Source organism: Megachile rotundata, chromosome 9, assembly GCF_050947335.1.
Source record: "Megachile rotundata isolate GNS110a chromosome 9, iyMegRotu1, whole genome shotgun sequence".
NCBI lineage: Eukaryota > Metazoa > Arthropoda > Insecta > Hymenoptera > Megachilidae > Megachile > Megachile rotundata.
In genome coordinates, this window is record NC_134991.1 from 12403460 (window position 1) to 12425946 (window position 22487).

The following is a 22487-nucleotide window of genomic DNA, read 5'->3' on the forward strand; positions in this document are numbered from 1 at the left end:
TGCAAATTAGAATTGAATAATACTCTACTTAATTTACGAATCGAATTCGACATTTCCAAAGAAAAAATAAAACCTTGTCAAAAGAAAATAAGGGTATCGATATACCCTTGGAGCGTCCTAGCTATCGCATTTTTCTTCCGTTATCGACGAGGGATCGAGAGGTAAATGGTGGTCCCTGGGTCCATTTTGCGGATGAGATATTGCGTAGATTTTCACTTTTCACCGTAAGCCGGCCATTTGCGGCGATCTTTGAGAACGCCGGTGAAGGATATGCTGTTTGGAAAACACGATTCGTTCCGTGTCACAGCCATTGTGGTCCCACGACACGTCGAATTTTTCAAAATACCAGGTACGATCCCCTTTCGTCATGCTGGTTTTTCGCTTCCCGTGAACAATTCTGGGAAACGTGAAGTTCCAGCCAAATGGTCCTACTATTTTATTATAACATTTTTTCATAAGTTTTCTAATTCATAAAAATATTCTATGACAATCTTCGACAATAATTTTGGAAACGTAAATATAATTTTTTTTGCAATGAAAACATTCATAGTTTTGTTAAGTTTATTACAAAGATGGCGCCTGAACAGTCACATCCATGTTTAGCATTAATTTTAAATAATCAAACAGCAAACCCTTGTAATAAAAGAATGCAAACATAATTATACGACAGAGAGGTAAAAGAAAAGACTCATTTGCGTTCACAGTTTATTGCACAGATACAAAAAGGGGAAAAAGATATCTCTACTTCTCTTTCTACTGTTTATTGGAAACCTTGATACACTCGAGCTTAATTATAAATATCATGTACCGTACTATATTTACAAGTAATCCGATCGAGCAGGTGGATGTAGCTTGTCGTTAAAATTGTTCGGAAAAAGGATTCTACGACGACGAATGATCTCGGAACGACCAGGAGGGGAAACTAATATTTCACACGTTGGCGAAAGGAGATTCGCAGACTCCGCGAAGTTCCATTATTAAATATTAAGACGAGAGCTGAGCTACGTTTCTTTGGCTCCCCCGATACGCACGGGGTGATCTCGCAAAATATTATTTAATCCTCGCTGGCCGTTCGCGCTCGTGGCAATTCTTGCTCCTGCTTCAAAGTTAGAACAAATAAAAAAAAGAAATGTAAGACACATTTGGACGCTGCGATATACCATATGCATATGAGTATAAACCTAGATATTGTAGAGCTGTTTATTATAATAGCGATATCTATATCATACGATAATGCATTATTCGCAAACATTCAGAAACTTGGGGTAAAAAGTGTGTCAGTCGATCGAGCTCTTTTATCTCTCTTGCAGCTGCAAACGGAGAAACAGATGTCCGTTTTATAAATCCGAAAAAGTAAAAGACCATTGTCTACAATTTACGTAAAAAAAAAAATTGTCTACAATTTACAATTGTTTGTTCAGCTGCAACTCGAGATTCCGTGAATTTGATCGTTCCTGAATATGGCGAGTAATGTTATTAGCCATACTTAAATGTACTCTGAATCTCATCAGTGGCCTATGTATCTAGTTATTCGTTTCGGTCCGTACCCTCGCGAATCGAAGAGCAAAGAAAATCCGCGTTTTCAAACTCGCTCGCTCGTGCGGTACCACCGTGGCAAAATCCTCGACTTCTAAATTCGTTCGATATTATCGACGGGTAGCAACTCGCTCGTGAACGAGGTTTATCGACGGAAAAGGAAAAGACAGTGAGTAGCGTTGTCGAGAAGAAACGCGAGTTCAATCTCCGAGGATTCCTACTTCCTCGACGGTCAATCCACAATTATCCTGTCCCCGTAATTATAAAATAATTTCACTATGAGCACAAAATTTTGAAGGAACAATTTCACTTCGGGCACCAAATTTTGGACAATTTCACTTTGGGCACAAAATTTAGTTCCGTCGATCAGGAAGTACCAATCTGTACCGATCGAGTGTCGATCCTCGCATTTATCGACAGAGGTCTTCCCCGGATCGTACCGATGGAAGCGCCACGCAGAAGAGGAAAATAGAGAGACTCGTTCGAGGAGGCTGCTTAATTGATTCTACCCTTGTGGGTCATGTAACTTATACTGTCGGATAACAGCTTCTCCCTGGCCTGTCGTCGCATTCGCGAGCACATGGCCAATATCGTGCCCGCCATGATGCACAGGAAGCCACATCCGATTCCTATGATCGTGCTGAGGACGTTGGATCTCAGGCAGACTCTGTCCGTGGATTCGCTGGGACCTGGAAATATTCCCGATGGAAATTTAATCGAAACTCATTCGTCAATGTCAATGAACAAATGGCGGAGCCTGATATATAGCTGAGAACCATATTCGTTCACATTAGTTTCGTATTGAACATCCACCTGGATGACAAGTCCATATCGATCACGATCTCCAAATGGACCGCAGTCTCAAAATACCAAAAAGCTACTGTGGTACAATTTCGAAGTATGAGATACTACTAGCAAATTGTAATTAACTACAATTGTTGTTGAGAACTTAGAGGCCCATAAATAATAATTCGTTTATGGCACGACCTAGGACCAGGGTTGACTCGGGTCGAGGTCAGTGATGTAAACCATGTCAGGGAAATTAGAAAACTGCGCAAACAGTTGCCTGTCACATGGTAAAAATAGGGAAAGTTTTCAACCCCAATTGTAATTAACTGCTAGTTAATTGAACTTACCGCTCCGATAGGCTGTGGTAGAATTCTGGAAGAACTCAGTGTCCGCCTCTCCTTCCTGAAGAACACGCAGCGATTGAAACAGGTTGACGTTCTCCGATAAACTAGTAGCCGGCGTGGAAGGTCCGATTTCTGGCAGCGAACGTTTGGCAACATTTTTGGCATTCCTCCAGTGGCATGGTTGACTCTGTAATTACAAACGATATGAGTGCAACAGGTTTGGCTCCAGAATCAACAATCTGTAGTGTACTTACTGGACATCTCCCGTGACACATTCGAACGTCGCACTCGATGTACAGAGCTGGAGAGCCTGTGAACCTGAACGTCTTCATGTAGGCGAACACTTGCGTCTCGAAGAGGCCGCTCTCGGACCAGGATCCTCGGAATCTGCTGATCAGCTTGTCGTCCACGGGACACCCGTATTGGTCGATCAGCTGGATTCGCTTGTTTCCGCCGTTGTGCGCGTAGCAGTCGTTCACGACGATGTCGAAACCATCTGGTGAAGGAGACGCTGTTTAATATTTTTAGAATTTAGGAAGTGGAGGACTTGGAAGCTAGAAGATGGAAGAACTTAAAAATTCTTGATACAAAATTTTTCGTTATCTTCCTAATTCTTCCTACGTCTCAGCTACGTCTCAACTGTTAAATATTACCGGCTTGCATAAAATTGTGAATATTTCACGCGTAAAAAAGAGGGTCTCTGCAGAGTAAAAGCAGAGGGTTCAGGCGTATTGATTGTAAAAGGCTAATTTTGGCTCGTTGAAAGCCCGTGATAAAATCCTAGTCCCGTTATTCGAAGGAATAACGCCAGGCAGATGTTACGTTAAGCGCCAGCGCGATTAGGCCTCGGGAGACGAGAGTGTACGAGCGTGAAGCGAAAATGCGTGCAGCTATGCCCGCGTACCGTATTTGCTGCGCATGTAGATAATGAGAGTCAGAGGATCGCCGACGCGAACTGGTCCAGCCACTCTAGTTCCAGTGGTCCCGTAACCGTATCTGATTTCCATGTAGCACTCCGGTGGCTGCAGGGTGAACACTACGGGATTTCCCGTCGCGACTCTGGAAGAAGATATCCGCGTTAAGGCTTCTGCAAGAACCAGGTGCCCGTTATCTGGTAGCGGAACGATATTCATGATCAACATTATGATACCGTTCTGATCTACATGACGATCACGCGCGATCCTAATCGATAAACAAAGCTCTAACTGATTCTATGGCTTCTTTTACTTACTCCACGTCCAGGAACGGAAAGGTGACGGTCTTCCAGAAATCGTAGCCGTATTCGCAAGTCACTTTGAAATGTTCGTCGAATTCTTCCTCGATCAACGGGTTGTATTGCACCGTGACGGTATTCCACATTAGGTTTTTCTGAAACCAAAGAACCAAGTTGAATGCTAAGTGTTGTTACAGTTATTAGATGCATTATATTTGCTGTATTTATTCGAGTGTTTAGGGAGAGACGTAGGACTGTAGGAGTCCAGGGAGGCGGAGTGAGATTAAAAATTTTCGAAGGCATAATTCTCACATGTTCTCACATGTTCGAACTCTGGTATCTCTAAATTCTTCTCTAAATCCCACGTCTTCAGTTCTCATGAATTTGCACCATCATTTCTTCAGAGGTCACTTCACCTGACAACTCTACAGATCATCTACGTATTCTAACTGAAGCACCCCATCAAAAATTCAACTATTTAGGGAAAGATGTAAGGCTGTTAGAAAGCAGGAGCCCAGGGACTTAGAGGCAGAGTAAGATTACAAATTTTCAAAGCCATAATTCTCACATGTTCTCACATGTATCTCTAAATTCTTCCCCTTCTTCTCTAAATCCCATGTCTCCAGTTCTCATGAATTTGCACCATCATTTCTTCAATGGTCATTTGATCTGACTCTTGCAGATCATCTACGTATTCTAACTGAAGCACCCCATCGCAGATGCCAAACGTTAAAAAAAGTAAAAAGCACCTATCTATCCTTGACATCTCCACATGTCACCTCAATCTACCGTATTATTAAGATCGCGAAAAATGTCTCGATGCACAAGTTTCTTCTCGCGAGAGGGGTAGAGCCCCAGGATATAAATCACGTTCACGTGCTCGAGCGTTCAATAAATCATGAGCTGTAGGTAACAGAATTATTAGCATCGGCGTGGCTGGACGATCCGTCGCGTATTAATACGTCGGGTCGCGAGACACGGTCGATCGTTAAACGTCCAGTCGACATTGTGGACGATCTCGTAACGCATGAAAGCCCGTGCGTGGGATAGTGGTATTTTTCCGTGTACGTTAATCATTATTATTCCTTGTCAAAAGAAGCCGGTATTCACGCTGCGATCGTAACGAACCGCGCCGGATTATTCCGTCGGAAGCTGCGCGTTTTACCTACCGTAGGATTCTTTCTGCTGTCCTGATGATGAGTGTTCTCGCCGAGGGTGCCGCAACGATTCAGCTGTATGTAGAACTCGTAGTAATCGCGGCCTGTTCCGTTAACGTACATGCAATCCGGGTCGTAAGAGTAGCCTGCAATTAAAATAGATCGTACCCTATCAACGATCATTCAGCGATGAAAGCTTACTTATGGTTATCATTTGCGAAAATGCTCGTTGATTAGAGGGTTAAGCTGCGAAGCCAACTTCGTTACTGAACATTTTTATCCCTTAGACGTTTATTGAAACAATGCTCATTTATTGTTACGAAGAAACCATTAGCAGTTATTTAGGTCTCAACCTCCTGCTGATTATTATTCTACAAGAAAATACTTGCTAATTAACGAGTTGAACTGCCTGCCATTTCAGCATCTTTTAAGTTAGGACTGTCGTAACTTTTTAGGACGGTAATACTTTTGAACGACTATTACATATTTTACTTTGAAGTCAAGTGCTATCGTTTGAGGAAATGCTTGCTAATTATCTAGGAAACGAATTGTTCTTCTCAGGTCTGTATACCTGTTATATTCATTTGCGAATGAATTGAAAAGAAGCTGTAACTGATAAGAGCTCCTGTCTGAGTCTCATTAATAATTAGGCTTTAAATAATCTCCCTATTGAGTCACTTCATTACTACAACTTCATTACTTCATAACTGACATCATTTGACAAAGTGTTCATTATTCATTTTACTTCTAATATCATTTAACAAAACGTCCTTTACTAACTTTACTATCAACATCATTTGACAAGTGTCTATCTTGCAAACCAGACTTGGTACTCAGCGAAGAATGCCTCCATTTCACGAAATTGCGGTCTACCGCGTCGAATTAGAACAGATTTACAAAATTCGAATACAAGAGAACAAGGATCGTTTGTTCCCCTCAGAATCACGCACAGAGAATACATAGTTTAAAATCACAACGATGGTCAAGAAGGACGAGCTATTTCCAGGTGCATCGCGTGCAGAGAGAACGCGTTGTGCTTCTTTCAAAATAACGGAAGTACACGGTTTGACCATGCTGGAGACCGGCAAGAGATCTCGTCATGGAAAAAGGAAAATTCTCTGTCGGTGGGCCTAGAGAGAGATCATCTCGCGATAATTTCTGCCATTAGCTCGTCAGCGTGTAACAGTTCGATGTGCCCGTTCGGATGATTGCGAGCTCTAGAATCGCGAGGTCGCAGACGTGGTTCGTCCTTTTAATGCGAATGTTGGAGCACGTACGTGTTCACTTCTCGTCCGCAATGTTAATTTCTGGAGGATCTAGGGACCTTACCTGCGGAGTACAGTAGCCCGGCGAACGACCCGTTGAAACCGATCCTGATCTTCATGTAGTCATCCTGGCATTCTGCCTCGATGTCTGTAACAAGATTGCATATATTTTGATTTTTGCACATTTTGAAATTTGATTATTGTGATGCTCATTCATTTATTTATATGGGAACAATTTTTCATATATATGTAAATTGTTTCATATGAAGTTACATATGAAGTTGCATATGAAGCTACATATGAAGTAACATATGAAGTTACATATGAAGTTATATATGAAGTTGCATATGAAGTTATATATGAAGTTGCATGTAAAGTTACATATGAAGTTACATATGAAGTTGCATATGAAGCTACATATGAAGTTACATATGAAGTTATATATGATGTTGCATATGAAGTAACACATGAAGTTACATATGAAGTTACATATGAAGTCACATATGAAGTAACACATGAAGTTACATATGAAGTTATATATGAAGTTGCATATGAAGTTATATATGAAGTTGCATGTAAAGTTACATATGAAGTTACATATGAAGTTGCATATGAAGCTACATATGAAGTTACATATGAAGTTATATATGATGTTGCATATGAAGTAACACATGAAGTTACATATGAAGTTGCATATGAAGTTACATATGAAGTTATATATAAAGTCACGTATAAAAATATATATGAAGTTACATATGGAGTTATATATAAAGTTACATATGTAGTTATATATAAAGTTACATATGAAGTTACATATAAAGTAACATATGAAGTTATATATAAAGTTACATATGAAGTTATATATAAAGTTACATATGAAGTTATATATAAAGTCACATATGAAACTATATGTGAACTTACATATGAAGTTACATATCAAGTTGCATCTGAGGTAATATATGAAGTTACGTATGAAGTTACATATAAAGTAACATATACATATATATATATATGTGTAAAATATACATATGTCTACACCTAACTAGACTTTCAGAAATGTATCATTATTAGAACAAAGCACAGACCCACCCTATCCACATATCAATCCACATGAGACTTATTACACACATCACTACCCAACTCTGACCAAACACCAAACTGACCACACTCCAAATTGTCCTACAAAATGTCCTACCAGTTACCAGCCAATTTCAGACTAAAAACCCGACGGATATGGCCAGTGTATAGGATCGATTCAGAAAGGTAAGAGAGGGTGCAGTGTCGAAATTGTCGGAAAATCGAGCATCCGGTGGGCGGAAAGCAGCGGAAAACCGGTCGCCGATGACGAGTGAAAGTAAAGCAGCGAGCCGAGTCCCCTTATAGGCGCTCTTCGTGGTAAGGAGCCGTTTCCATCGTAAACGACGTAATCCAGCGGGAGTGTGGAAGATGTACGGCGTTAGATGGAGACTGGCGATAGTCACAGTCGAGGTAAGTCCCGATGATACAACATTTCGCTGGTCGTCCGTTCTTTCTCTGTTGCTCTTTCTGTTCGCGCGTGCTGATGTACACACGCGTTACACGCGTATTTTCGAGGTATGCACGCACGCTTATTAGAATTGCGGATACGTGCTTTGTGTTCATCGGCCGGTAAAACGTCCGAGTAGACAATGAAGCCGGTTGTGCAACGCCGATACTCGCTCGAGTACGCTGAGGTGCGTTATTTCGGAGGCAGCATTTTTCACTCGCGATTTCGTTCGTCCTCTTTTAACTATTAAATTTTCTTTTATATTAGGGTGAGATATAAATGAGATTATTTATAGCTAGATTTGCATGTCTATTTTTTTAACTTTTTTTATTGCTTTGCAATCGTGATGCGAATGTTCTGAAGATTTTATAGTGTATAATAGTGATAATATATGTGGAGATTGTTAATAAATATTGAAGCTGCTGATTTGCGTATTTTCAAAGGCGTTAAATTTTTTCGTTGAGATTCCTGTTTTAAGAGATTTCCGTTTCATCTTGATTACAAGCCGCGCAATTCTAAATCTTCCCCGTTTTGATAGGAAGACTCGCAGTGTTCGCAATCAGCGCAAAACAACTTGATATCGTTGTAATAACAACCTCCTTGGGAACAAAGCGTGCCGACGTTTATTCTCGTAAAGGAAATATATGGACGAAACAGCGAGGATCAGTCAAAGACCAAACAACTTCCATTTAAATCTCATTAAATGGAAACGCGCGAGAAGTTGGATTATAGTGAACAGAACGGAACAAAGAAACGATAACTGATGGCCGATGGTTAAGAGCCGATTATAGAAATAACCGTTCGAGTATCAAGCTTCTTCTGCTTGCGTTTATTCCGCGAAGACGATAGCTCATCGTCGAGCAGTTCCTCTAATTGCTCGAATGCTCTTGTTTCTTCTGCCGTAAAACCACAATTACGATCATTCGATTCGCCAACCCTTTAATTCGTTCTTAATCCCGCCTGTTATTATTACGTAAAATAGAGGAATTTATGAATATAGGGATCCGGGTATGTAGGGATGGATGGAGTAAGGATGCACGATGTTTACTGATGTGAGGATACTGGGGTACCTTGGTACTGGATTATAGGAATGTGGGTAAATGATTATGGGAATTTTTGCTGAGTTGTAAATTTTGGAATTTCGTAATTAATCCTTGAAGACAAAAATCTCCAAGTGGACACATCCTTGAATTCTTAAATGTCCAGGTCTTTAAAGCTCTAAATCTTCAACTCCTCAGTCTGTAAACCTCTAAACATGCAAATAGTTAAATACCCAAATACTCAAACTCGTACATCCTCAATCTCCACATGCCTAAATCCTCAACTCCCTAATTCCTTAAATTTCTAAACATGCAAATTCTCAAACCTCCACATCCTCAAACCTCTACATTCTTAAATCTTTACATCCCCAAATTTTCAAATAAACCCCTAAATCCCCAACTCCCCAACTCCTTAAACTTCCAAACATGCAAATACCTAAATCCCCAAATACTCAAACTCCCAGATCCTCAACCTCCACATCCCTAAATCCTCAACTCCCCAAATCCCTAAATCTCCAAACCTCCACATCCTCATACCTCCATATCCTCAAATCTCCACATCCCCAAATCTTCAAATAAATTCTTAAATCCCTAACTCCCCAACTCCCTAAACTTCCAAACACGCAAACACCCAAATCCCCAAATCCCTAAATCTCTAAACCTCCACATCCTCAAATCTCCCCATCCCCAAATCTTCAAATAAATCCCAAAATCCTCAAATCCCAACATCCTCAAATCCCAACATCCTCAGATCCCCAACTCCTCAAATCCCCAACTCCTCAAATTCCCAACTCCTCAAATCCCCAATTCCTCAAATCCCCAACTCCTCAAATTTCCAATTCCTCGAGTCCCAAAATCTTCAAATCCCAACATCCTCAAATCCCCAATTCCTCAAATTCCCAGCTCTTCAAATCCCCAACTCCTCAAATTCCCAGCTCCTCAAATCTCCATCTCCTCAAATCTCCAACTCCTCAAATCCCCAACTCCTCAAATCCCCAAATCCCCAAATCCCATAAATCCTTGAATCCATAAATCCCCAAATCCCCAAATCCCCAAATCCTCAAATCCCTAAATCCCCAAATCCCCAAATCCACAAATCTCCAACTCCCCAAATCCCTAAACTTCCAAACACGCGAATACCCAAATCCCCAAACACTCAAACTCCCACATCCTCAACTCTTCAAACACTCAACACACATGCAAGTACCCAGCACGCATCCTCTGCACACATCGAAGAATCAAGTAAATAAACAAGAAGGCAGATAAAAAAGGACAAAGGAAACGATAGAAGCTGACGGAAGACGAGAGCAATGATGATGAAGAGAAGAAGAAGAAGAAAAAGAAACGAACTAAAGTCGAGGCCCGAGGTCGTAGAATCGAGCGTGCAGAGGAGGGTACATTAAACCTAATGGGCCTTCTTTCGCGTAATTGACGATACCGCGGGTGGCCTTATATTCCCCGCAGAGAAGGGCTTTACGACTTCATTAAACGTACAACCTCGGCTCTGGAGAACGCGTTGAATTCATCATCGATAAACATGAACACGGGCGGATGCTCATTTCCAGAACACTCCTTCCTACTGCTTTGAATATTTCGTGCCGAGTTTCTGCTCTTTCAGCCGAGTCCTTTCAGCTCTTCGTTCAGGAATATTAAATCTGAACTGGGAAGTACAATTCAAAGCAAAATAACAATCCCATGAATTCATTTGTGGAACTAAAAAACTTGTTAAAAAGATTAATTGGAAGAATCCAATTGTCATCTTGAACCTCGAATCTATTATCACGAACGAGTTAACCGACCACCGTCAACTTTATGAGTCGTAAATCACGACGAAATCGTCCGATCACAAAGCAGGGGATTCGACTTATCGGGAAAACATTTCGCAGCCGTGTAATTTGGAAAATTACGGTCGACACGGGTGATCGATTCGACGAGAAGACTCGAGCGGAGATCCAGACACGGATAAAGGCGATCGAGAGAGGCGTCGAGCACGGAAAGAAGGCGTCGATGGTATACTGTCGAGTACGCCACGACTTTCCAACACCGTTTTAATTGCGTCCACTCTAACGGTAGCCATTCGCCGTCCATCGAGGACGCGATGGTTCAGTGTCGGGACACCGTGGTCCAGCCTTTGCGATCAATCGATCAACAAGGCCTCGAACATTTCCTGACCGTTGCGAACCGTAGAAATAATAACGGTGGTAACGGTGTTCGAGGGTGAAAGCGTTTGCTTTCTTGTTGCTGCGATAACTGAACACGGGATCTGGGATATCGATCATCTTTTGTACGGATCGTTGATAAAACTGGGAAATTTATTTGTACTACTTCGCTTCGGTGACTTATTTGTACTCTATTTGTAACGGGTGTCGATGCACGGTGCGGTTGAGTGGTAGGTGAAATTTACACTTTTTGGGATTTGGTTGATGGTAGAATTGGAAGTGTTGGAATTTGGGGATTTGAGAGTTGAGGATTTAGGGATTTGGGGATTTGGGGATTTGGAGATTTGGGGATTTGGAGATTTAGGGATTTGGGGATTTGGGGATTTGGGGATTTGGGGATTTAGGGATTTGGGGATTTGAGGAGCTGGGAATTTGAGGAGTTGGGGATTTGAGAAGTTGAGGATTTGAGGAGCTGGGAATTTGAGGAGTTGGGGATTTGAGGATGTTGGGATTTGAGGAATTGGAAATTTGATGATGTTGGGATTTGAGGAATTGGAAATTTGTGGAGTTGGGGATTTGAGGAGTTGGGGATTTGAGGAGTTGGGGATTTGAGGAGTTGGGAATTTGAAGAGTTGGGGATTTGAGGATGTTGGGATTTGAGGATTTTGGGACTTGAGGAATTGGAAATTTGAGGAGTTGGGGATCTGAGGAGTTGGGGATTTGAAGAGTTGGGGATTTGAGACGTTGGGGATTTGAGGATGTTGGGATTTGAGGATTTTGGGACTTGAGGAATTGGAAATTTAAAGAGTTGGGGATTTGAGGAGTTGGGAAATTGAGGAGTTGGGGATTTGGGGATTTGGGGATATTAGGATTTGAGGATTTGAGGATTTGGAGATTTAAGGATGTTGGGATTTGAGAATTTTAGGACTTGAGAATTATGTGTTTTGAGGATTTGGGAATTTGTGGATTTTAGGACTTGAGGTTCTTGTGGCTTGAGGATTTTGAGTTTTGGAGATCTGGAAATTTGAAGATTTGAAGATTTGAAGATTTGAAGATTTGAAGATTTGAAGATTTGAAGATTTGAAGATTTGAAGATTTGAAGATTTGAAGATTTGAAGATTTGAGGATTTGATTGTAGATGTGGGGATTTAGAGACTTAAGTATTTGAAGACTTAAGGATTTTGGAATTTGGGGATTTGAGAATTTAAGGATTTGAAGATTTGATTGTAGATTTAGGGATTTAGAGATTTAGGTGTTTATAGACTTGAAGATATAAGGATTTAAGAATTTGAAAAGGTGTAAATTTTAGAATTTAAGGATTTAGGGATTTGGTCATTTGAGAATTTAACCCTTTTGCGCTCGAGAGGTGACTCTCAGTCACCATTTCATTTAATACAATAATTTAAAGCAAGCATTTTTTAACCGATTCTATGATATGACACGTGTGATGTATAAACATAATGAAACAAAAAATAATGGAAATTATTAGTAGAGAAATAATGACCTCAAAAAAAATTCATTTAACAGTCAAACAGTCAAATTACCTTCGAGTTCAAAGGTTTAAGAATCTGGGAACTTCAAGTTCTGAACTTTAAAATCTGGCTAATCAATTTTGAAACTAGAAGATTCATACCAACATTCATTAACATACACAGAACAACACCATCAGCAGTTTTCACGTACGTTCCTTGTTACAATGAGTCAGGTTAGGTTAGGTTTGTTACAATGAGTTAGCAATGAAACGCTAGTAATATAACAAGCTTCTATAAATTACAACAACCATATACTCACGTTGAACTCGCGTGGTATTCGGCCTGTACCTCCTATGTTCACGATCCCACGTTTCCGGATGTCTCTTCCAATCTTCATCCCCAACCACCCCTGTGCCGCCTCCGCCCGCAATTCCTTGCAACCCCTGCAGCGTCTGAAGAGCTTGTAAATTCGGGCTCAAGGGTCGTCCTTTCAACGAGGGCACAGGAACGTACGCTGCTCCATCGCCTACGTACACCACCTTCGTGAAAAGCAAACAGAATTTCCAATTAAATTACGAATTTAAAGTTCGTTAACCGGATGCAATCTCAAACAAGTATAAAGAAAGCTTCACGCTCTGAAGAATCTTCCACTGTTTGTCGAGGAATATACGCGTTTGTGGGTGCCGGCAACGTTTTAACGTCCCTTTTGTTGGCAATATAACTTGGAACGGGGAGGAATCGTTTGCGAAATGCGCCGCGGAAACGCGCGGTTTCGAGAGGAAAAAGGGGAAAGGAAGCGGCTGAAGAAAGGCGAAAAAAGGACGCCGCGATCGGCGCGTGACTAACGCTTTACGAGCTCGTTTCTGCTTGAGACTGGTACACTCGGTTGAAACGCCTACTTCGGATGAGGTCACAAGTTTAGACATTTTTCATATTTGAAAATTTTCAAACTCTCAAATTCTTGAATTTAAAAGTTTTGCAAATTCAATCATTTTTCCTGGAGTTTCTTTTCTTCAAAGAAAGTTTTCCTTCTGTTTTATTTCCTTTAGCGAAGGTTTGCTGTTGACGATTGCGATAATACAGGGTTTCGCATGTCGTACAGATGCAACTTGCGAGAAAACTCTTGCTTCGATTTCCTTCGATGGGCTTACTTCGAAACGATGCATCTTCGATGGCAGCTAATCAAGATTTCAGAAAGATGTTTACGTTGAGTAGCGTAATTGCTTGGCGCTTAAGTACCGGGTACGGGGATGCTAATCAAGGCGTGCGAAATCGTTGGAATTATTGATGTTGATCAATGTTAACATTTTATTAATTTTTTGGCTGAGATGAGCAGTTCGAATTTGGGATTTGATGTATTTTAGATGAGATTGTAGGTGTAAGGATTATAAGTAACTTTGTAACTGCACGGTGCAGAGATACCTTCATAACTGCACGTTTGACAAGTATGAATACCTTCGTAACTAAACGGTGCACGGATACAGATACCTTCATAACTGCACGTTTGACAAATATAAATACCTTCATAACTGCACAGTGCACAGATACAGATACCTTCATAACTGCATGTTTGACAAATATGTATAACTACCTTCATAACTGCACAGTTCACAACTGCTATACCTTCATAACTACATGTCTGACAAATGTAACTATCTTCATAACTGCACAGCTTGCAACTACACATACCTTCATAACTACATGTTTGGCAAATGTAAGTACCTTCATAACTGCACGTTTGACAAATATAAATATTTTCATAACTGCACAGTGCACAGATACAGATACCTTCATAACTGCATGTTTGACAAATATGTATAACTACCTTCATAACTGCACAGTTCACAACTGCTATACCTTCATAACTACATGTTTGACAAATATAACTATCTTCATAACTGCACATCTTGCAACTACAAATCCCTTCATAACTACATGTTTGACAAACATAACTACCTCCATAACCACACATCCTACAACATCAAATACCTCCACAACTGCCCACTTGACAAATACATCCACCTTCATAACTGCACACTTAAATCTACAACTACCTTCATACCTGCACATCAAAGTCAAAGACCAACCATTTCACACAAAGTTCTTCAGTACCTTTACATCTCAATCCCATCCCCATTTGATCGAATCACTCCACAAAGCCAACGATCAACAATGTTCATCCATCATCCACATCTACCGCAAGAATAATAGTCGCAAACTGGAAGTAGAATAAAAACAGCAGTTCCCTTTTGCAATTTTGTACCCCCATAGGTGGTCAGTTAGTAAGGTGGATGAAGCAAGAGAAGACACGTAGTTGGTGGTAAACACTAGTCGAAGCAAAAACCTCGCAAACAACGTCCATATGCGGGTACCAGTGGAAACAATCGTGTCGTTACACGCTCCTCTTCGTTCCTTCCTTTCTCGCCCTTTTTTGCTCGCTTTCTGCCAGTAACTCGGAGCTAGCTTGTTCTTGCTTTAGTTCGAATCCTCTTTGTACCTTGTCCTCTTCATCCGACACCTAACGCTCACGTTTTATATATCTTCCATTTTATTTGCGCTCCACGAGTTTTCAAAGTTCTTTTCGCGGATTCCAGTTGCTGCAACTCGGACACGAGGGTTGCGTTTATGGGCCACTGGAGTGGTTACAGCATCGATCTTGGATGTACACTCGCGTGCATAGATTCTTGGAATAAGGACACTAGTGAATTTACTTGGATTTCTGTGAAGGTGTTTTGTTCATTTTATACTTTTTATGTTTTCAAATTTCAAGGTTGCCAAATTTCAAGGTCAAAATTTCAAGGACCCCAAATTCCAAAGTTCCCAAATTCCAAGCTCTGCAAATTTCAAGCTTTCAAATCCCAATATCCTTAAATTCCAGAGTCCCCAAATTCCAAGGTCCCCAAATTCCAAGCTCTGCAAATTCCAAGATCTGCAAATTCCAAGATCCCCAAATTCCAAGCTTCCAAATCCCAATATCCTCAAATTCCAAGGTTCCCAAATTCCAAGCTCTGCAAATTCCAAGCTCACCAAATTCCAAGCTTCCAAATTCCAATATCCTCAAATTCCAAAGTCCCCAAATTCCAAGCTCTGCAAATTCCAAGCTCCCCAAATTCCAAGCTCTGCAAATTCCAAGCTCCCAAATTCCAAGCTTCCAAATCCCAATATCCTCAAATTCCAAGGTCCCCAAATTCCAAGCTCCCCAAATTCCAAACTCTGCAAATTCCAAGCTCCCAAATTCCAAGCTTCCAAATCCCAATATCCTCAAATTCCAAGGTCCCCAAATTCCAAGCTCCCCAAATTCCAAACTCTCCAAATTCCTAGCTCCCCAAATTCCAAGCTCCCTAAATTCCAAGCTTTGCAAATTCCAAGCTCCCCAAATTCCAAGCTTCCAAATCCCAATATCCTCAAATTCCAAGCTCCCCAAATTCCAAGCTCTGCAAATTCCAAGCTCTCCAAATTTTCAAGCTCCCCAAATTCCAAGGTCCCCAAATTCCAAGCTCTGCAAATTCCAAGCTCCCCAAATTCCAAGCTTTCAAATCCCAATATCCTCAAACTCCAAGCTCCCCAAATTCCAAGCTCCTCAAATTCCAAGCTCTCCAAATTTCAAGCTCCCCAAATTCCAAGCTTCCAAATCCCAATATTCTCAAATTCCAAGGTCCCCAAATTCCAAGGTCCCCAAATTCCAAGCTCCTCAAATTTCAAGCTCTCCAAATTTCAAGCTCCCCAAATTCCAAGCTTCCAAATCCCAATATCCTCAAATTCCAAGGTCCCCAAATTCCAAGCTTCCCAAATTCCAAGGTCCCAAATCCCAATATCCCCGTATTCCAAGCTCTCCAAATTTAAAGCTCCCCAAATTCCAAGGTCCCAAATCCCAATATCCTCAAATCCCAATATCCTCAAATTCCAAGGTCCCCAAATTCCAAAGTTCCCAAATTGCAAGGTTCCCAAATTCCAATATCCCCAAATCCCAATATCGCTCAATATCTCTATCCACAAAATCCAAGGTTCCCAAATTCCACATTCTCAGCTCACCTCAAAATGTTCACATTCGCAGTACTCACAGTTTTCCTGCCGAAGTCAGATTTGTTCTCGACTGTACCTACCCTATCTTTTCGTTTTACGAGAAAACGGAAGGTACTCCTAGAGATCTTCAGGATATCGTTTGTAGAAACGATTTCAAAATAAAGTACCTCTCTCAAAAGAGATTTCAGATGGAAGAATAAATTGCTCTGAAGGTTTTTGGTTTATCTGATACCCAACTACATATGTTAACTTTATTATACCATTCATGAAGATATTTGATTCGATATTAAGATGTTCAATACGAAACTTGAAATGTTACAGTATACTGAAAGATACTGTAATCATAACGAAAGATTAAATTTATAGGCTCTTCTCCGAATATCTTCGAGATCTGGAGCAGACTGAAATGCTCTATGACTATAATTCTGTATCGATCATGTTGTTTATGACTTCTCTCGTGACAGGAATATCCTGCTTTATAGCATTCTGATGACTGTATTAGTACTCTTAACCGAGATGCTACTTATCGAAAATTTAGAGTCTCTCGCTTTGACATTTTAACAGCAGGATTTCCCAGTCAATGTATGCCAGCAAGCAAAAACTATTGCTCCACGCAAATTATGAAGATATTTCAATACGTGATACTTCAAGAGTTTGCAATCGTCGCGACTCTCAAGCTGCCTCAAACTCGAAACGTCTCATTTCCTCGTACAGAACGCGATATGTAATCGGTCTCGATTCGTCTTCGTTTCCTCCAATTTTAGTTGTAATGTTGGTAATCAACGGTGGTCGTTAGATGTTTCTAAACGCGATGCGTGTCATCGTAAACGCGACTCGACGTCCGCGGACGGCGCGTTCCTTTCAAGCTGGAAATTCTCGTCTCGAGTCTCGTCGTGATACGAGCACTCATGCGATGATTAACGGTCGCGTGGTTAGGGTGTCGAAAGTCATTAGACTAGCTATGATCGGTCAGATGGCCTAGGTGAATGTACCATGATCTCCGTTCCTCTCATCCCTGACCTACACCTGTTCACTTTATTTTCAATTACGTAACTTTTTGATTATTCTGAATTATGTAATTACTGTAATTACGTGCGAGTTGTAATTTATAAGTAGCTGCGGTTCTCTTTGGCTTTTAACGTGGCTTAGCTTTTAATATGGACGCATTTATGACGCACATTAAGGTTCAGATGTGACGTGAATCGTATTTGTATAGGATTTAATTTTGAGTTCAATACCGACTACAATTTATAGTATCAAGTGTTGCTGATATTCTTGACATTTCAAGCTTATTCATTTATCTCAACAGTGTAGTAATAATTAGTTAGCCATGACGCAGCGGAGAGAATTATAGATTAGGTTGAACGCAGTCGATGTTAATCTGTAAATTGTCTATGGACATTAGGGTAAATTTACGACCTTAGTAATTCGCTCAATCACTGCTTATAATCAAAACCTTGAATTATAATTGAATTGTAATTAGTTACAGTTATTTGTAATTATTTGTAATTATTTGTAATTATTTGTAATTATTTGTAATTATTTGTAATTATTTGTAATTATTTACAATTATTTTTAATTATTTTTAATTATTTGTAATTATCTATAATTACGTATAATTACTCCCAGTATGTTTTTACTTTTCAATTAATTCTTGCTATGTGAAAGCAAGGAGAAATTAAAAACGAATTTTTGCTCATTCCGAATTATTAATACATCAATTGCTCCAAAATGAGGTAATCAACAATTGAGAGTTATTATTCCTTGCATTACATGTCGAAGGTTTATTACTGCGTGCACAGAATGGATTAGCCATTAGCTCCTCATCTTCTTCCATCTTTCTATAGCGTGAGAATTGAAGATGCAGAAAATCAAATGCTCGCAGAAAAAAGTTCCACCCGTTCTACTGCATCTTTGTACCTTATTAACGCGAATTTCACAGTGCCTCCAACGGTGATGGCGAATTATAAACAGTTGGAGATAATGTGCAATGAATTATGCATCGGAGACACTCTGCATATAAACTTATTGACTAATTGGAGTTCAATTAGATGTCCAATTAAAGCAATATACTTGCAAATTAATTTGTACTTATATACTTTATGTCACACATTTTTACATTAAAAATGGAAGAAGAAATGACAGAAGCTTTAGTTACTGAATTTTATTTTTGGCCACCAAATGTACTGAAACTAAGGTTTCTAATTAAGGCTTTCATTTATTTTTCTTCTTTTTATAGTCACAAAAATAATTTTGATGTACAATTTGAAACACCCTGAAACCATCAAGGCTTTCATTCATTTTTCTTCTTTTAATAGCCTCAAAAATAATTCTGATGTACAATTTCAAATACCCTGAAACCATCAAGGCTTTCATTCATGTTTCTTCTTTTAATAGCCACAAAAATAATTTTGATATACAATTTCAAACACCCTGAAACAATCAAGGCTTTCATTAATTTTTCTTCTTTTAATAGCCTCAAAATTAATTTTGATGTACAATTTGAAACACCCTGAAACCATCAAGGCTTTCATTTATTTTTCTTCTTTTAATAACCACAAAAATAATTTTGATGTACAATTTGAAACACCCTGAAACCATCAAGGCTTTCATTCATTTTTCTTCTTTTAATAACCACAAAATTAATTTTGATGTACAATTTGAAACACCATGAAACCATCAAGGCTTTCATTCATTTTTCTTCTTTTAATAGTCACAAAAATAATTTTGATGTAAAATTTGAAACACCCTGTATACCAGATCTTGTTCTATAGAAAACCAGTTGCTGACTGGTTCCACTTGGAACTATTAGCCGTTGCAATTTATTTTAATTTACAGAACTGAAATTTCGCAATTACTCACAGCATCGTGATCACTAGCCTCGTGCGTTAACGCTTCTCTGGTCTCGTTATGAAGGGACTCGTCCTCTTCCGGTCCGGATCCACTTCCGGCCCAGTAATCCTCGGTAGCTTCATCCAGCACCGAGTCCTCCGCGTTTCCGTCGCCATCCGTGTTTTCGTGATTCGTTGCCTTGAAAATTTGAACTCTGAGTGACCCTCGATCGACGAATACTCAGCTGGTACTTGGAATTGCGCTTACCTGACATCGGAGAGTCATCGTCAGCAACCACACGATTGCGTATCTGGAACAGAAAAGTGATATTCGTACTGTTACTCGAGATAAATTAAATGACTCTAAATTTTATATTTTATGGAAGCATTAATCAAAATTTTCAATATAGAAGTTCACAAATTGACAAATCTAAAATGTAGAAATTTAACAATGCAGAAACTTCACAAGTGTACTATTTGCCTATTAGTACAATCTCGGTATAATCACCTAAAAAATTAAAGAACCAGCTAGAAGATATCACCGTGAATCACAGTGAATAAAATTGCAAGAAGAACATCAATGAACTCATCTCAACAATAAACTTGACAAATGCAACGATCATTCAGACACTTTTTACTCTAACAAACATGACAGTACAGAAATCTGGAGGTGCGATCTGCATACAAAGACGTCTGAAAGCATAAAATAATTTTCCTCGGACATCAAGAAAAAACCGCAGAATTTATTCAAGGTTCCAAGCTGCAGTTTTTCCCAAAGTGTCTACGTGATACCAAGAAGAAACTCGGTGCACGTCCGCGGTACCAGACCGCGTATTCGCGATAATAACGAAGGACGGTCGGATAGAATCGCGGGAAACCATAATCGTATCACTGCCACGCGTGACTTGTCCTAATCTTGGTCCTGGATCGAGGGAATCCTCGATGCGTCAGCGCGTGTCTCGCATACAAAGCAGACATTTTAAAGCCGAAAAGTTCGCCATCAGTTCCCGTGGGATCTTTCCGCGTACAGAAGAAAAGAGCGGAGATGAGTCATCTCGAGATGCCGCAGATCCTGCGGCATCAAGCGAGTAGACTTAACGCGTTGCGATCCGTGTCAGTTCTGTTCTCATAGAACGAACCGATGAATTCGTTCTTCCCCCTTTCTCGACTTCCTCCTACTCCTTCTTGTTCTTTCAACGTCCCCCCATCGGTCGCACTTCATCGACTTCCTTTCTACGTTGTAACGGGTCCTGTTTCTTTGACATCGATCTCGTCGGCTTTAACCCTTTGCGGTTCGTCCGTCTCACGCGATAGATCGTCACGAGACTTGGTTACATGATTTTCTACGGCATGTCGTTTTATTTCGGCAAGTTAATCGTTTGAGGTTAGGTTTCCTCTTGTATGACTTGTCAGGTGCGTCAGAACTAAACACAGATTTAAACAGACAACAAGATTAAAGCAGACAAAAATTGTTGCAGTGTTATGTCAATTTTTTTAGGTTCACTAACAAACAATTGACTATGTGAATAATTAGACTTGAACTCTGAATTAGGACGTATTCAAAATTCCAGTAAAATTGATCAGAAAAAACGAGTATGTCAGACTTGTCCAAATAATGCAAAGGATTAAGCTATTAAAACAGACAACAAGATTAAAGCAGACAAAAAATGTTGCAATGTTATGTCAATTTTTTTAGGTTCACTAACAAACAATTGACTATATAAATAATTAAACTTGAACTCTGAATAAAGACGTATTCAAAATTTCAGTAAAATTGATCAGAAAAAACGAGTATGTCAGACTTGTCCAAATAATGAAAGGATTAAGCTATTAAAACAGACAACAAGATTAAAACAAACAAAAAAATGTTGCAGTATTATGTCAATTTTTTTAGGTTCACTAACAAACAATTGACTATATAAATAATTAAACTTGAACTCTGAATTAGGATGTATTCAAAATTCCAGTAAAATTGATCAGGAAGAACGAGTATGTTAGACTTGTCCAAATAATGCAAAGGATTAAGCTATGCTACATAGTAGCTGTCAATGTTTGAGTTCTTATAATATTCATTGATGGCTGCAGATATTGAGGGCTCAGAACGAGCTCGTTTAATTGGACTACAAATGTTACATTATATCAAATTACATATAGTGTATATAGATGTGTATAGATAATGATAATGTATGGATAATGTATGTATAATGTATATAGAGAATATGTATATAGATAATGTATGGATAATGTATATAGAGAACATGTATACAGATAATGTATGGATAATTTATATAGAGAACATGTATATAGATAATGTATGGATAATGTATATAGAGAACTTGTATATAGATAATGTATGGATAATGTATATATAGAAAATGTATATAGACAATGTATGGACTATGTATATAGAGAACATGTATATAGATAATGTATGGATAATATATAGAAAATGTATATAGGTAATGTATGGACTATGTATATAGAGAATATGTATATAGATAATGTATGGATAATATATATAGAGAACATGTATGTCTGGATATAATGTATGGATAATGTATATAGAGAATATGTACATAGATAATGTATGGCTAATATATATAGAAAATATGTATATACATAATGTTCTAAAATTTCATATCAATTGACAGAACGATATGTGACTTGAACTATTACCTTGACTACCTAAGTGAACTAACAGTGCAAAATAAACCCCACAGGGTGCAGTAATAAAAGTCAATGAAATCCGGATAAGTCAAAGGCATTTCATACGGTTTTCTTGTTTGTTAGACGAACAAATCGTCCCGTTCGCTCTGGTTAATTATTGTTTGCCGGTGTTGCCGGGTTGGCTAAATAGAACGGAAGGTGTTAGGCGTGGGACGAGCTCGCGGATCAGGATGGCCGTTAATCATCGCGGCGGGGTCGAGCGAGCAACACACGCAAACTCGCACGCGGACCTTTTCATCGATACGTAGGCGGATCCTAACGCGTTAATCGTTTATCAGAGCCCATGTTTTGACTTCTACATCCAGCTGTTATTTAGCATTGCTATTATATCGGTAATGTAAGGTGATACCTTTGCTATTAAATCGGAAAACGAAATGATCGTATGCCTGATAGCGGTGTATAGCGT

The 22487-nt window shown here is 39.5% G+C and overlaps 1 protein-coding gene across 1 annotated transcript in view; it reads right to left on the minus strand.

Annotated features, from left to right (window-relative positions):
* Window positions 1–745: 745 nt before the first annotated feature.
* The window catches only part of LOC100882593 (uncharacterized), an 83938-nt gene continuing 62196 nt past the window's right edge, over window positions 746–22487 (minus strand). Inside the window, exons 2-11 of the mRNA XM_003704984.3 lie at window positions 19623–19665; window positions 19386–19553; window positions 12820–13039; window positions 6369–6452; window positions 5052–5185; window positions 3901–4037; window positions 3574–3728; window positions 2924–3165; window positions 2673–2856; window positions 746–2225 (exon numbers count right to left, since the gene is read on the minus strand). Of these exons, the coding sequence (XP_003705032.2) occupies window positions 2032–2225; window positions 2673–2856; window positions 2924–3165; window positions 3574–3728; window positions 3901–4037; window positions 5052–5185; window positions 6369–6452; window positions 12820–13039; window positions 19386–19553; window positions 19623–19665 (1561 nt within the window). The 3' untranslated portion in view covers window positions 746–2031. The remainder of the gene's footprint in view (window positions 2226–2672; window positions 2857–2923; window positions 3166–3573; window positions 3729–3900; window positions 4038–5051; window positions 5186–6368; window positions 6453–12819; window positions 13040–19385; window positions 19554–19622; window positions 19666–22487) is intronic.